Source organism: Hyla sarda, chromosome 9 (genome assembly GCF_029499605.1).
Source record: "Hyla sarda isolate aHylSar1 chromosome 9, aHylSar1.hap1, whole genome shotgun sequence".
Lineage (NCBI taxonomy): Eukaryota > Metazoa > Chordata > Amphibia > Anura > Hylidae > Hyla > Hyla sarda.
In genome coordinates, this window is record NC_079197.1 from 33,527,612 (window position 1) to 33,543,008 (window position 15,397).

Sequence of the window (15,397 nt, forward strand, 5' to 3'; positions counted from 1 at the left end):
TGTATACTACACCCAAAATTGCAGTTTATCTCTAAATCTGACTCCCTTCCCTATCAGTGCTTCTAGGTTGGATTTGGGCTTGACGTGAATCGCTTCTGTAAAAAAGCTTTTCTGTGTATTACACTGCTCCCTGTCACTTTCTGCAATAGAACGCTGATGTGACTGGGAGGTGAATCGCTGCTGTAAAAATGCTTTTCTGTGCAACACACATTGCTTTCTGTGTCTCTCTCTCGCTCTCTGTAATAAAAGTGACTTGTCGCAAGATGGCTGCTGATTATATAGGGCTGTGACATAACAGGGGTGGCTGCTAATGGGCTGCATGTGATTAAGGGTCATCCCACCTACTTGCCTTCCCAGGATTCCTTGCCCGATGTCCTCACATGTGGATTCACCATTTTAGATGCCGTGGAGCCTGGACCACACTAGAGTTTAATGAACTGATTTGCGGCGATATTCGCATTCATTGCGAATCAAAATTCTCCTGAAATTCGTAAATAATTTGGATTCATGAGATTTGATTCGCTCATCCCTAGTGTCAACCACAGAACAAAGCAGTGGCCAACATGCTTTCTCTATGCAACATGCTTTCTCGTGTATCTCCCACTCTCCCATATAGATACATGGAGAGGGACGGGTTAACTATCACTTTGCACAAGAAGAGCTAGGCATCGGGTCCAAGCAGTCAGATTCCCTGCCAAGAGGTACAACGTATAAAATGTTTTTGATCCCATTTAATTTCCCCTAGTGTAGTGCTGTAGAGAATGTAAACCCTTGTGGCAAAAATGGTTATACACCAGGTAACATTGTTATTGTAAATATGTTAGACATAAAGGCCTAATAAAGATCTAATAAATGTAGGTCCAAAGGCCAACAATTATTTGGAAGTTCACACCATTTTTTTTTTTATTTTTTTATTTTTTTTAGCATAGACTGTATTAGGAAGAAAAAACGGAATTCTTGAAATGCTTTTAATTTGCCCCTCAAAATTTCTTTTGAATTGGCAAGTGACCAGGAAAAAGTAAAAAGAAAAATAGGCTTGGTCTATAAGCAATGGGTGTAGCTTACTGGCACACATTTTGTTCTTCTTATGGCAAGTGTAGATTTGTTTTCTGACTTTTAGGGCCCATGCACATTCCGGATATTAATTCCAAGCAGAAGTTACTTGCAGCAGATTCCCATTCATTTCAATAGGATTCTGCTGCTCAGTGCACACCGCAGACGTTACGTAGCAAAATTTCTTAAGTGGATTTGGATTTAACCAAAAGAGTGAACATATATATTCTTTGGTCGGAATCTGCCTGGAAAAGCCCATCAGTCACTGGGATTTTTAGTTGCAAGGGTTAATTTCCTCATTAAAGGGGTACTCCGGTGAAAAACTTTTTTTTTTTTTTTTTTAAATCAACTGGTGCCAGAAAGTTAAACAGATTTGTAAATTACTTCTATAAAAAAAATCTTAATTTTTTTCAGTACTTATTAGCTGCTGAATACTACAGAAGAAATGTTTTCAACACAGAGCTCTCTCCTGACATCACATGCACAGTGCTCTCTGCTGACATCTCTGTCCATTTTAAGAACTGTCCAGAGTAGGAGAAAATCACCATAGCAACACATATGCTGCTCTGGTCAGTTCCTAATATGGACTGAGATGTCAGCAGAGAGCACTGTGCTTGTGATTGAGCAGAGAGCACTGTGTTCCAAAAAGAAAATAATTTCCTCTGTAGTATTCAGCAGCTAATAAGTACTGGAAGGATTAAGATTTTTTAATAGATGTAATTTACAAATCTGTTTAACTTTCGGCACCAGGTAATAAAAAATAAAAAAAAGTTTTCCACCGGAGTACCCCTTAAAATTCAGCACAAATTTAAGTTCAATTCCACCCCAGATCTGCTGACAGAATTCATTTCTTGCTGAATTTCCATTGTAAGCATGAGCCCTTAGGCAGTCCAGAATACACTTATCTTATTAAGGGTGCATTCCCACGTGGCGTATTTTGCTGCGTATTTGGTGCTGCGTATTTTCCTACCCATTGACTTCAACAGAGAAAATAAAATACGCAGCAGCAAATACGCCGTATGGGAATGTACCCTAAGAGTTACGCACCTTCTGAGAAATTTGGTGCAAGTCAATCTAACTTTCTCCTTTCATAGGCTGGTGGAAGATAAGACAGACTTGGAAAAATTGCGGCTAATTTTTTCTTCTCTCAGTCTGGAATTATTTTGCTTTAACTGGAGGGAAAAAGTGTATTTCATGTGCAAAAATATATGATATGATAATCCCTGGACTTTATCATGATAATTCTATTGCATTATTGCTTTGAAAGCTCAGTAAGCTACTTTGATATTCTTCCATGAGATAATATATTCTCAGTAATATTCATAGCTCATTGTATAATTTTTTTTTGTATGGCTGTTGTACATGCTGCTCCAGCCAAACCCCGCAGACCTTTATTTCTGCTTTACAAGAAATGTATAGCGTGCATTGTTATATAATCTGTCAAAGGGAACGGCAAGAATTAAACAGCCATGACACCGTATTCAGATTCTTCCTTCTGAAACACGGGTGAAGGATGCATTTCTGACACAAGAGCATTGTGAGCGTTTCCTTACACTCTGGTTTCCTTGGTGCCCTTGCCGGATTTCTCCCAAGCTTTGCATGGCTTTTCTGGGCCTCTGATCTATTAACAAAAAAAAGAAGAAAAAAAAAATATTTCACGTTTCTTAAAAATCCATCTCTTCATCTGTTTCATGTTGGCTTTTATTGAAATGAATAGAATCTTGCACATTTGTTAAGTGTTTTCAGGGTGCTGTGCCTGGGAGATGTACCAAGTCTCTATGGGTCATCTTTGGGGTCAGGAACCTGAGAAAGGCATTTTTTTTTCTATTACACAAAATATGTTTCTGCTGCTTGTTCATTTTTCTTTTGTTGGAAAGGTATATCTACTCTTTTTTTTTTTCCCTCCTGTTCTTCATTAAATAAAATTTGCCTTAGCAATTGAGCCTTTGATGTCACCTGTGATTGTCTGAATTATTGTAACTGGTTCACAGTAATTAACACTTTTAGCGGGGCTCATCATAGAGCGCTCGCCTCTGACAGTGACACCATGAAAGGATTACATGAGGCTGGAGACTTTATTATGTTAGAGAATATTTGAGATTTATATTAGTTGTAGATTAGTGTACCGTATAGAGGTGCACTGCGACCTTATGAGTGATACAGTGTCTGCCCTTAATCTACATTTAAAATTGGACATCTATTTCTTGCCTGGTGGTATGCCTTTTCAAGCTGAGTTCATATATCTCCTTTAATCCAGAAAAGTCTTGAATATGAATGTCTGATTCATATATCTGGATCTATTGCACTCCGCATACCATTCAGTGTCCCCTAGACTAAAAGGCTGCATGGTGCCAGATCTATTGGCGACATAACTTGCGCTCCAGTATGGGTGCGCTGTATCCAGTAAGGTTACATGCAGCTCCATTTGATTCGGTGCAGCCACGCCAGATGCCAACTACTCTGGATTGCTGAACAAATGGGCAACGGCCCTCAGATGACCCTTTTTCCTGTGGTGCATTCCATATGTTAACTTATCATGGCTCTTAGTCATTTTATTTACTTTAGCACCCCATTATCGCCTACAGGTCTACTGTATGGAGCTTTCATTTTTACTTGGACTGAGGCAAATTAGCTCCGCTCCAGAAAAAAGACAAATGTATACCCTTCTCTAACTTGTTAGTGGCAAGCAAACAGTGGTCAACTGATGGGTGACTCTTATTTTTGGAGAATGCTCTGGTTTAGCTGGTATGAAAAAATTAAAAAAACAATATATATATTTTTTTTCCCATGATGCATTGTATGGAAGGACATCTCTATACACTACTGCAGAACCTTTTCGGGACCCAACCATAGTCACTAGGTCATTGAATTGAATGGGACCTGTGCTGATCTAAGTATCCCTGTATCGGAGGTATGTATTATAATGTGAACCCGGCCTTAAATTAACAGGGAAGGTTGAGTTGAAGAGCTGGGAAGCAGCTTATATGACATTATAACTTGAAATTCAGAATTTACGTGTCAATTGGACTTCCATGAGGAACTGATCTTTAGACACCTTAAGCATAGGGTATATATTGTATAACAATTGTGAAAGCTAAATCACTATATAATTGATTACCAAATTAAAATAACAAATATGGCAATAGAGGTAGGATAAAAAAAGTAATAAACCATGGCTGGATTTCTTTATTTTTTTTTCCTTTTCCTTTTGCTTTTTTTTTTATTTTATTTTTTTATATAGTATAGCTGAAGTGTATAAGAAAAAGAATACAGTATGACCCTTATAAAATAACCAATTCCAGGAATAGTTCCTAAAAATAGTTCAGTGGGAAATTACTACTAAAGTACCTGATTTAAAAGTCATTTTCATTTTGTTTTGCTGTAAATATAAAAAGTAGATCGTACTCTGATAGACTGTGTGAATTATAAAGATATCAAATATGTAAAGACACTTATTTAATGTTTTGGCCACATTTTTATGTAAATGATATGCCCCTAACACAATCTGTGAAACAATTACACAACAAGACATAGAAGAACTGTATGAAACATTGGTTAATTCCAAATTCCACTTTGCCGAAATTCATGCTGTCTCGCTGGCCCTGAAGTATCATCAGCAATAAAATTAGCATCTTTTGAATGTTCGTCATCTGTACATTTTGTATCCAACCCTTAATCCATCAGCTAAATGAAGTTGTTACACTAAATATGAAAAATATATATAGTGCTTCATCTAAATACGTCTCCCTGTGGAATACCTTAATGTTGAGCGCGGAACATACAGTCTCATCTGTCGACAGTGGATTTCAACACTTGTGACATTCTAATTAAACACGTTATACTTTCTGGTCTATCTCATGATGAGCTGTAGATCATGAAAAGATGGACATGGGGCTGTTAATTAAATTTCTCAGATCTGAATTTACATGTCTATACAGTGTCACCTTATGCTTTGCACGTATTATTATAGAATAGTTTATACCTCTCTGTTGATTGCTCTTTATTACTCTTCAAGGTCCATCTTCATACATTTCTCCAAAACTTCTTACAGGTAGCCCGGCTTTTTCAAGCAGTACAGTTTGAGTGGCCAATTATGCAATAATTATGGAAAAGTAAGATTTTCTAAAAAGGACTTCTTGAATAGGTTCTTCCTTGGAAGTAATGAAGTATTGCTAGTGGGGTGTTTAACTGCTAAGACCCCCATAATGTCCAGAATGAGGAGGACACTGTGCAAGTTAAAGGGAACTTGTCATAATTTCTTGCTGTCTGAACCAGGGTTCATCAGGGCAGTTCCTGGCAGCTTCTTCCTGCTCTACCAGCCCTGATTAATCTCTGCGTGATCTATCCATCAAGGCGTATGGGCCAGACAGAAAGGACTGCGGACTGCCCTGACCACTCGTGGTTTAGACTGCTTGAAAGTAATGACGCCATCCTTTTAAGCTCAGTTTTTTTCTTTTACCACCGTCCCTGTCTGAGAGCAAGATGCCTTCAGCTTTTTTCCAAATGCATATGGGGTACATTTTTTAAAAGTGTGTAATATTTTTTGCCTTTAATAAATCCCCACAATAGGTCCTCCATCTTGAAAAAGCAACACTCATGGTATTATGCTACGTGTGGGAATGCAAAACAGCCTAATTTTCCTTAAAGCATTTTCTGTGCAAAATGTATTGATAAACTATTCTCAAGATAGGTAATTGATATCAGATGCATGAGGGTTCAACATCTGGCACCCTTGCTAATAAGTGGACAGCATTATACATTCTTTAGGTCATCAATACATTTTGGTCAGAAAACTCCTTAATGGAGCTGTGTTGCAGTTCCCTGTTCTGAGGAAGATGATGAGACCTTGTTTTTGGTCAACTGTGGTCTTATTGATTGGCCCCAATATTCTGTCAATATGCGTTAACATAAAAAATGGAAATACCTCTTTAAATCTATGGTAAATGATCTTCCAATTTTCTTATATCCAAGTTAAGCTGGATGTTCTCACATCCATGGAAGGAGAATAGCCAGATATACCTAATCTATACAACTCACAAGGTTTGCTACTGAATCCAGCTGAGACATTATGGTATGAAGCATACAAAGTATGTTTCGCGAGGAATTTATTCTTGCTCTATCTAAGTATGTGAAAGAAGTGTAGGACTAACAGTAGGCCAGCAACTGATTTCAGGTCAAAACAGAAGAGATAAGAAGTCCTAAGAGCTGACTGACTAGACCTAAGTAAATAAACATTTAGAATTAAGATGCTGGAATTAAAGTCAGGGGACCTTGAAAAACTCTCTAGAAGAGCCAATACATTTTTGGGGTCCACATAGAAATTACTGGAAAATTATGTCCAAAGCTAGCAGCCATGTGGTTACTTGGAGAGCCACCTATGAATATATCTAGCACTCAACTCCACAAAACTAAGTGATGTCTTTGGTAAGAGAGGTGACTAAGAATTCGATGGTCACACCGGCTGCGCTCCAAAGATTCTGTGTGCAGATTGGAGAAACTTCCAGAACTTCAACCATGACTGCAGCATTCCACCACATTTAGGCTTTATGGCAGAGTGGCCAAAAAATAGAAGCACCTAAAGGCCATTGTCTCCACAACACCCCTGCATCGTATCTACCTTACACTCCCCTACTTGTGTTGTATCCACTTATATTGGATCTCAATGAAAAGACAAATATAGCAATCTGAAGAGTGAGTGACGCATTCTTTTCTCTATGCATATTCAATATACTGAACAAATCGATTTTCCTATTTTCAGAATTATTAAACTCTCAAGATATAGAAGAATCACTCTCTTCACATCTAAAGTCTGCAGACACTCCTCAGAATTAGGATTGGACAAAAATGTAGACAAAAATATATGTCTCTAGTAAAGGAGAACTCCAGAATATAAAAATTGTCCCCCATACTGCCGGCAGTAAAAAAATAAAGATGTACATACCTTCCTCCGCTCCTCCGGTAACCGGCTCCTGTGATCTTCTTCCTGGTTGCTAGTGGTCGGCGAGTCATACTGCACTCAGCCAATTACTCTGCCGCTCAGCCTATCGCCTGCCGAGTCGGGACTTCACTGTGCCGGTGATTGGCTGAGCGCAGTATGACTCGCCGACCACCAGCAACCAGGAAGAGGATCGCGGCAGAGACCGGAGCCCCGGGGGAGCGGAGGAAGGTATGTACATCTTTATATTTTTTACTGCCGGCAGTATGGGGGACAATTTTTATATTCTGGTTTAGGTCTGAAAGTGGGTAAGGTTCTCAGACGATCCAACATGATCTTTAGATAAGGGGACTTAGATGAAAGGGCCTGTAGTTCTCAGAGTCTCTTAGCTGACATGATAGCCTTAAAAATAATACTTTACATGATAACTATTTTATGACGGCAATATCAAGTGGTTTAAGTGCTGAAGCTATTAATCCGTTTAAAACTACTGACAAGTCTCAAGAAGCAACAGGAGATTTAACTACAGGTCTATGATTCTATAAGGCCTTTAAAATGTCTTCTGATTAATTGTTCATTACCCAACGTAGCATCCCTAAAAGCATTTATAGAGGTCATATGGACTCTGAGTGTATCAGATTTTATCCCTTTTTTAAATCCATCTTGAAAAATTTGAAAAGGATAATGGGAAGAGTAATCTCTGAATGTTGTTTTTCCTGCAGCCATGCTGAAAATTTTCACCACATCCTAAAATAGATCTTATTAGTAGAAGATTTTCTTGCAGGTAGAAATTATTTCTTCAGATAATCCATTATCTTAGTTTATTTCTCTCATAAAGCAAGCTGTCAGATGGAGCTTGTGTAGATGTGGATGGTAGAGTCCTTGTTGAGCAAGTAGATCTTGATGACATAGGAGTTTCAAATATTTGCCTTTTAATTGTTTCAAGAATACTGGAAACCAGGCCATTCGAGGGCAGAATGAGGCAAGCAAAATGATTTTGGGATTCTCTCAAACCCATCTTGGTCAGGATCTATGTTATAACCACCGGAGAACTAGAGGAAATATGTGAATTAATTTGTGTCCATGGCAACATAGAAGCTTCCCACCAATCTGGATAATCTTTTATTTTTTATTTTTTTCTATATCAAGGAGCAAAACCTGTTGACTTGATGATTGCTCTTTGTGGCCATGATGTCCCACTGGGGACAACCCATTTGCGAACTAGGAAATGAACTACTGCCTCTGCCAATGTCAGGATCTTCCTGAATTGGTCCAACAGGATACGGGACCTTGCAACCTCCTGCTGCTTATCCTAAACATCAACGGTGTCAGACTGGATGGTGTAACACTAGTGTTAAATTTCACATATTTTTTAGCAAATATTTGCAATGCCATGATTTCTCACTTAACATTTTTGTCCCCCGTTTTGTCGAAAATGTTGCCTCCAACCATCACATACCATATTTTTTGCCGTAAAAGTTGGTGCGTCTTATACGGCGAATACACACACCTATCGCGGTGGTCCCTGCGGCCATCAACGGCCGGGACCCGCGGCTAATACAGGACATTACCAATCGCGGTGATGCCCTGTATTAACCCTTCAGACGCAGCGATCAAAGCTGACCGCCGCGTCTGAAGGGAAAGTGACACTAACCCGGCTGCTCAGTCGGGCTGTTCGGGACCGCCGCTTTGAAATCGCGGCTTCCCGAACAGCTTACAGGACATCGGGGGGGACCTTACCTGCCTCCTCGGTGTCTGCTCCGTGCTACGATCCCTTTCATGGCCGGCGCTCTCCTTCGACGTCGCCGCGCACGCCGTCCCGTCATCCAATAGGAGCGGCGTGCGTAGCGGCGTGATGACGGCGACGGAGAGCGTGGATCCCGGGGAAGAAGACGTCCGGAACGTCGGGGACAACACAGGGACGCGGCGACAGTGACGAGGCTTCCCGAACAGCTTACAGGACATCGAGAGGGACCTTACCTGCCTCCTCTGTTTCTGCTCCGTGCCAGGATCCCCTTCATGGCCGGCGCTCTCCTTCGACGTCGCCGCACATGCCGTCCCGTCATCCAATAGGAGCGGCGAGCATAGCGTCGTGATGACGGCGATGGAGAGCATGGATCCCGGGGAAGAAGACGTCTGGAGCGTCGGGGACGCGGCGACAGCGATAGAGCGACATCCAGGGCAGCGGTGACAGGTCCGGAGTGGCGGGGACACGTGAGTACTACCTCCTATCCAGTGGTCTTCAACCTGCAGACCTCCAGATGTTGCAAAACTACAACTCCCAGCATGCCCGGACAGCCAACGGCTGTCCGGGCATGCTGGGAGTTGTAGTTTTGCAACATCTGGAGGTCCGCAGGTTGAAGATCACTTTTGGGTTCAGAATCTTTTCTTTCTAGATTTTGCACCTTTAAAATTGGGTGCGTCTTATATGCCGGTGCGTCCTATAGGGCGAAAAATACGGTAAGGTATATGTGGCTCACAAGGTAGAAAAGGTTGGGTACCTCTATAAGCCTTATCGATATTATAGTATGAATAATGTTACAGTCATGGCCAATTTAATTTAATGTGAATCCGTATGTTCTATAACATGGTGAACAATACATGTGTGGAAGGTGTTAAGTTTATCTGATTCTGCACTCGCTATACATTGTATGAGAAGTGTGCTGCATTAGATCTTGAATTGTTTCCTTATTGTTACCCGATGTGGCTACACAATGTTCTTTTGAAGATTTTCCATGCAGATCATTCTACAAGATAACCTTTTGGCCTTGTGGGAAATGTGTGTTATACGGAGAAATCTCTGCGAGCGCTGACAAAGAAGCAGCTAATGAAAGCCACCCCATCATTTCTTTTTTTGTTGTTGCCCCAGCCGGTCTTTTTGCCACTGTTAGGAAATCTATCTGTTCTGAAACCTAAACCTTTGTGCCCAAGGAAAATTTTAGCCCTTTTTACCAATTTATTTTAGTATTTGTTTTTATTTAGCCATAATCCTCATCATGATCACACACGGTAAAGTCAGTCATTGCCAGGTACAAAAGTAGAAGCTAAGAAGGTTTGCTTGTTGCTCTTAATTCAATTGACCACAACTAGAGATGAGCGAACTTACAGTAAATTCGATTCGTCACGAACTTCTCGGCTCGGCAGTTGATGACTTATCCTGCATAAATTAGTTCAGCTTTCAGGTGCTCCGGTGGGCTGGAAAAGGTGGATACAGTCCTAGGAAAGAGTCTCCTAGGACTGTATCCACCTTTTCCAGCCCACGGGAGCACCTGAAAGCTGAACTAATTTATGCAGGATAAGTCATCAACTGCCGAGCCAAGAAGTTCGTGACGAATCAAATTTACTGTAAGTTCGCTCTTCTCTAACCACAACCATAGAAAAATAGATAAATCTTGTAAAACCTTTTTGCACTGACCACAGGTCCTCTTGGAGTAGTCCATCAAGGGCCTTTTTTTTTTACACAGGACATGGGCTGCAGAAAACGAACGCCCATCTCGCTGGTCGGGGATTTTTTAGAGCAGCAGGGCAGAACAAATTATCTGGATCATACATACGACCTTTTAAATTCTTCGTTACCAGCCTTAGATACTTTGTTTACACAGGGCGATGTGTACCTTATAGTGATGTTTTTATTGGGTGCATTAAAAAATGTGATCAGCAGACGAATGAGCATCTGCTTGTTCATCAACTGATCACTAGCCCTTTTACACAGGCAAAAACTTTTTTATATATATCAACTGGCTCCAGAAAGTTAAACAGATTTGTAAATTACTTCTATTAAAAAATCTTAATCCTTTCAGTACTTATGAGCTTCTGAAGTTAAGGTTGTTCTTTTCTGTCTAAATCCTCTCTGATGACACGTGTCTCGGGAACCGCCCAGTTTAGAAGAGGTTTGCTAAGGGGATTTGCTTCTAAACTGGGCGTTTCCCGAGACACGTGTCATCAGAGAGGACTTAGACAGAAAAGAACAACCTTAACTTCAGAAGCTCATACGTACTGAAAGGATTAAGATTTTTTAATAGAAGTAATTTACAAATCTGTTTAACTTTCTGGAGCCAGTTGATATATATATATATATATATATATATATATATATATATATATATATATAAAAGTTTTTGCCTGGATAACCCCTTTAAGTTACAGCTGTTATCTGTAGAGGGAAACTGCTGATGACCACTAAAATGTATTATTATATAGGTCAGATTAATGAAGGCTAGCACAATATTTGACTCTGATTATGTCTTTTAGAGCCACTATCTTATACAGTGTTCCCTCAACTTACAATGGCCTCAACATACAATAGTTTCAACATACAATAGTCTTTTCTAGACCATTGTAACTTGAAACCAGACTCAACATACAATGCTTTGGAATCTGCGAAAAGTGTCAATGGCTGGAAGAACCAACCAATCAGAATGGATATTTCACTGGTAAAACCCCTGTGCATGCACTGACTGATGTCTGGTAGCGCCCCCTACAGTACAGGGAGGTATTACATGTTCTGTACTCTTTACCTGTGCTAGGGTTAGCTGCTCCTTTGGGCATCAGGTGAGGGCATGATACTTTTTTAGGACATTGTGTGTTCTGTACAGGATCCTGAAGAAGCTCCTGTACTCTACATAGACCAGTGTTTCCCAAAAATGGTTGCCTCCAGCTGTTGCAAAACTACAACTCCCAGCATGCCCGGACAGCCAAAGGCTGTCCGGGCATGCTGGGAGTTGTAGTTTTGCTACAGCTGGAGGCAACCATTTTTGGGAAACACCGACCTAGACAGTGATTTACAGCTCCCAGCAGATCTTTCTTACTTTTATATGTAAGGATTTGCTTTATCTGTATTAGTTATCTACTTATTTATGTTTAATCCTCACTTTTTCCTATTTTTGGATGACATTTTGGTGGCTTCAGAACCAATTACCAGGTTTCCATAGAGTTATTGTGTCAACATATGATGGTTTCAACATACAATGGTCATCCTGGGACCGATTAATATTGTAACTTGAGGGACCACTGTATTATGTTGTCCTGCTTCTGTGGTATTGTATATTGCACTTCACTCAAGACGGAGAGACCTCTCACTATGACTTCCGTTGGGCCAGTCCTACCGTGTTTCTCCGAAAATAAAACCGAGTCTTATATTAATTTTAGACACAAAAAAACACACTAGGGCTTATTTTCAGCATAGGGCTTATTTATTTATGGGGGGGGGGGAGGGAATGTGGAGGATGGGGGCTGTGGGAGTGTGGAGGATAGGGGGCTGTAGCAGTGTGGAGAATGCCACACCCCCCCATCTTCCACACTGCTACAGCCCCCCATCCTCCACACTGCAATACAGCCCCCCATCCTCCACACTGCTATACAGCCCCCCATCCTCCACACTGTTATACAGCCCCCCATCCTCCACACTCCTGCAGCCCCCCCATCCTCCACACTCCTGCAGCCCCCCATCCTCCACACTGTTATACAGCCCCCCATCCTCCACACTCCTGCAGCCCCCCCATCCTCCACACTCCTGCAGCCCCCTCCATCCTCCACACTGCTACAGCCCCCCATCCTCCCCTTCCCCCGTCGTCCTCCACACTCCTACAGTGCCCCCCACCCCTCTGCCATAATAAACCAGCACTTCCCCACCTTCATAGCGTCCGCAACTAAAGCTGCAGCTCTCGGCGGCGGCGGGATCTCCTTCTGCTGCTTACTGGTAGCAGCCGGGGCAGGGACATGTCCGTGACATCGGGCGTGCATACGCGCAGACGTTTTAAAGCGACAGTGTCCCTTCCCCGGCTCATTTAACTTGCCAAGGGACTAGCCAAAGGGGGAGGGCGGGGGGGGGGGGGGTCGCATTACTGGCTGCCCCGGTCCCGATCTGGACCGCGGTCCGCCAGTTGAGTACCCCTGGCCCTAGGTCTTATTTTCGGGGTAGGGCTTATATTGCAGCCCACCCCGATAATCCAGCTAGGGCTTATTTTCGGTAGGGTGTATTTTCGTGGAAACAGGGTACCTTTAACAAGCTGCTTCATTTCAGATATAATCATAAAACCATACATATGTGTCTGGTGCCATCAGTTGCTCCTTGCGATGTGTCTGTGTGCTAGACAGAAATACATGATATGCTCATGAAAATGTGTATAACTTTATCTTCAATTGTGCTTAGCTAAGGTGTAATACAACTGTCTGTACTTAGCTAATATAAGTGAACCCAGGCTACGATAATTGTGTGGCAACTAATATGGCCATAAGTTAACACCCCTAATAGCATACTACTAAGTATTCCCAAGCTTTTTGATGGCAATTATATCGACCTATGCAGTACAATGGCACCTCCTCTGCTGCTTTTACTAGGTAGAATTGAGGTCAGGATTTTAAGAAAGCTCATTGACTGAGGTATAGGAGATGTTGTGGGTTTTCAGACAATGAAATCTATTTTCAGTTGTCTAATAAATTAACATATATTGGTAAATAAAGTTATTGGGGGAGACTTATCAAAACCTGTCCTGAGGAAAAGTTGCTGAGTTGCAACCAATCAGATGAATTCTTTCATTTTTGAAAAGGCCTCTGAAAAATGAAAGAAGCGATCTGATTGGTTGCTATTGGTAACTCAGCAACTTTTCCTCTGGACATGTTTTGATAAATCTCCCCCATTGTGCTACCTTTCTGTGGCCTTTATGCTTTCCTTCTGCTTTTGATGCAGACTCTTGTGTCTTCATTAACCCAACATCCTGTTTATGTGAACACTCTAGCTAGGAATTCAGCTAACTCTAGAAGAAGGTTTTATAGTCTAAAAGGAGTAGTAGGAGGAGGAAGATGGAGGGTGAATTCTTAGCTAGACTGTACCCAGGAACAGGATGTCTGTTACAGGTTGTACACCAAACAAAAAATTGGGCTGCATCAAAAGCAGAAGAAAAGCATGAAATTGTAAGGACTGCTTGAACGAGAGCTACTTATATGGTATTACTCTCCATTCCTGTTAATAGAGTGGGGTCACATTATTAAATTTCTTTTGATGGTAAGAGGTAAATTATAGATTTTGATTACATGTGTTCATGGATTCTCACAGTACAGACCTGTTTATTCAGTAATATTGATTATATTTGTTTTCTTTTCCAGTGCTCCGATGCCCTACCTCATAGGAATACACTCAAGCCTAATGGAAGTAAGTTATTTCTATGTGTATGATTATAAGTTCTAGTTGTAATTTGCTCACATTGCTCTAAGAGCTCATGCATACAGCCACATTATAACTTCTTAGAAAAGCTGTAAGGGCTTCCATAGAAGTGCATGAACTGAGCACTTGCATAGCTTTAGAAACATAGATGAATGATCATATGATTCATCTAGTCTGCCTCATATAATTTCCTCTTTGTGTTTGTCTTAGGATTGGTATATATTAATCCCAAGCATGCTTAAATCACCTAATAAGGATTTACCAACCTCATCAACTGGAAGGTTATCCCTGGCCTCTAATAGTCTTTCTTCGATAGGAAAATATGTTTTTGACACTGGCCCCACCTCCTCCCCAACTAACTTCAAATTGTTCTTGTATTTTTGTTTCTTAAAATCCACTCCCTCTTGAGATTTATTCAACAAAGTTTTCATTGGGGCTAAATGTGAACTTTACTTCCTGGCTCACCACTCGATCCGAGAGATGGGCTCCTTTGTAAGTCAATGTTGCCATCTCCTGCATGAAGCCTTGAGTGATGTACACAGCCTCAAACTTCTCCCTGCTATATCTATAGATTAGTGGTAGTCTCATCACCTGAGACCCTGACAGATTGAAACTTTTTCAAACTGTGTTTTCTAAGTGAATGTAATGTTTTAAGTCTTTCCTGATGTTTTATGTCTAAGACCTTCTCTAATTCTTGTAAGCCGTTTTTGGCACTGTTTTCATTATCAGTGTCTTTTTGAAGTTAAGACCTACAAAAATTAACAAAACGTATTGTGGATGTGGTCTCTCTACAACCCTTTACAGTGGGAACACAATCTTCTTCCTACTGGTTATGCATTTAGCTCTGAAGCCAAGCATTTGACTTGTACCGTTCATTGGAAAACCTTCTCCTGTGTGATTTAAAGACATAGAATACAATGTTGGACTGCATAACTGTGTGTGTGTGTGTGTATACAGGGCCCAAGTCCTGAAGGAACCTGTGATAACGGAGTTCCTGAACTTTTTCTACAGCAGGAACACCGTTCCCATTAGCAGGAGTCCTGTGAGACCTGCCCTTGAGTGGAAATCTTGGGTGGGTTCCTGTCCTTTTTTTTTTTTTTCCAGGACTTGACCCCTGCGTGTGTGTGTGTTATACATATATATATATATATATATATATATATATATACAGCAACAAGAGACAAGAGAATACAGCAGCACACTGCTAGCACAAAGATATAGATGAAACATGAGTATATAGATAAAAC

General features: G+C 41.0%; 1 protein-coding gene across 9 annotated transcripts in view; it reads left to right on the forward strand.

The window, feature by feature from the left end:
- DENND1A (DENN domain containing 1A) overlaps window positions 1-15,397 on the forward strand; it is an 810,600-nt gene that overhangs the window by 437,488 nt on the left and 357,715 nt on the right. For all 9 annotated transcript variants that reach the window (XM_056541264.1, XM_056541257.1, XM_056541259.1 and 6 more), the window contains one exon: window positions 14,093-14,138. In XM_056541264.1, coding sequence (XP_056397239.1) covers window positions 14,093-14,138 — 46 coding nt within the window. The remainder of the gene's footprint in view (window positions 1-14,092; window positions 14,139-15,397) is intronic.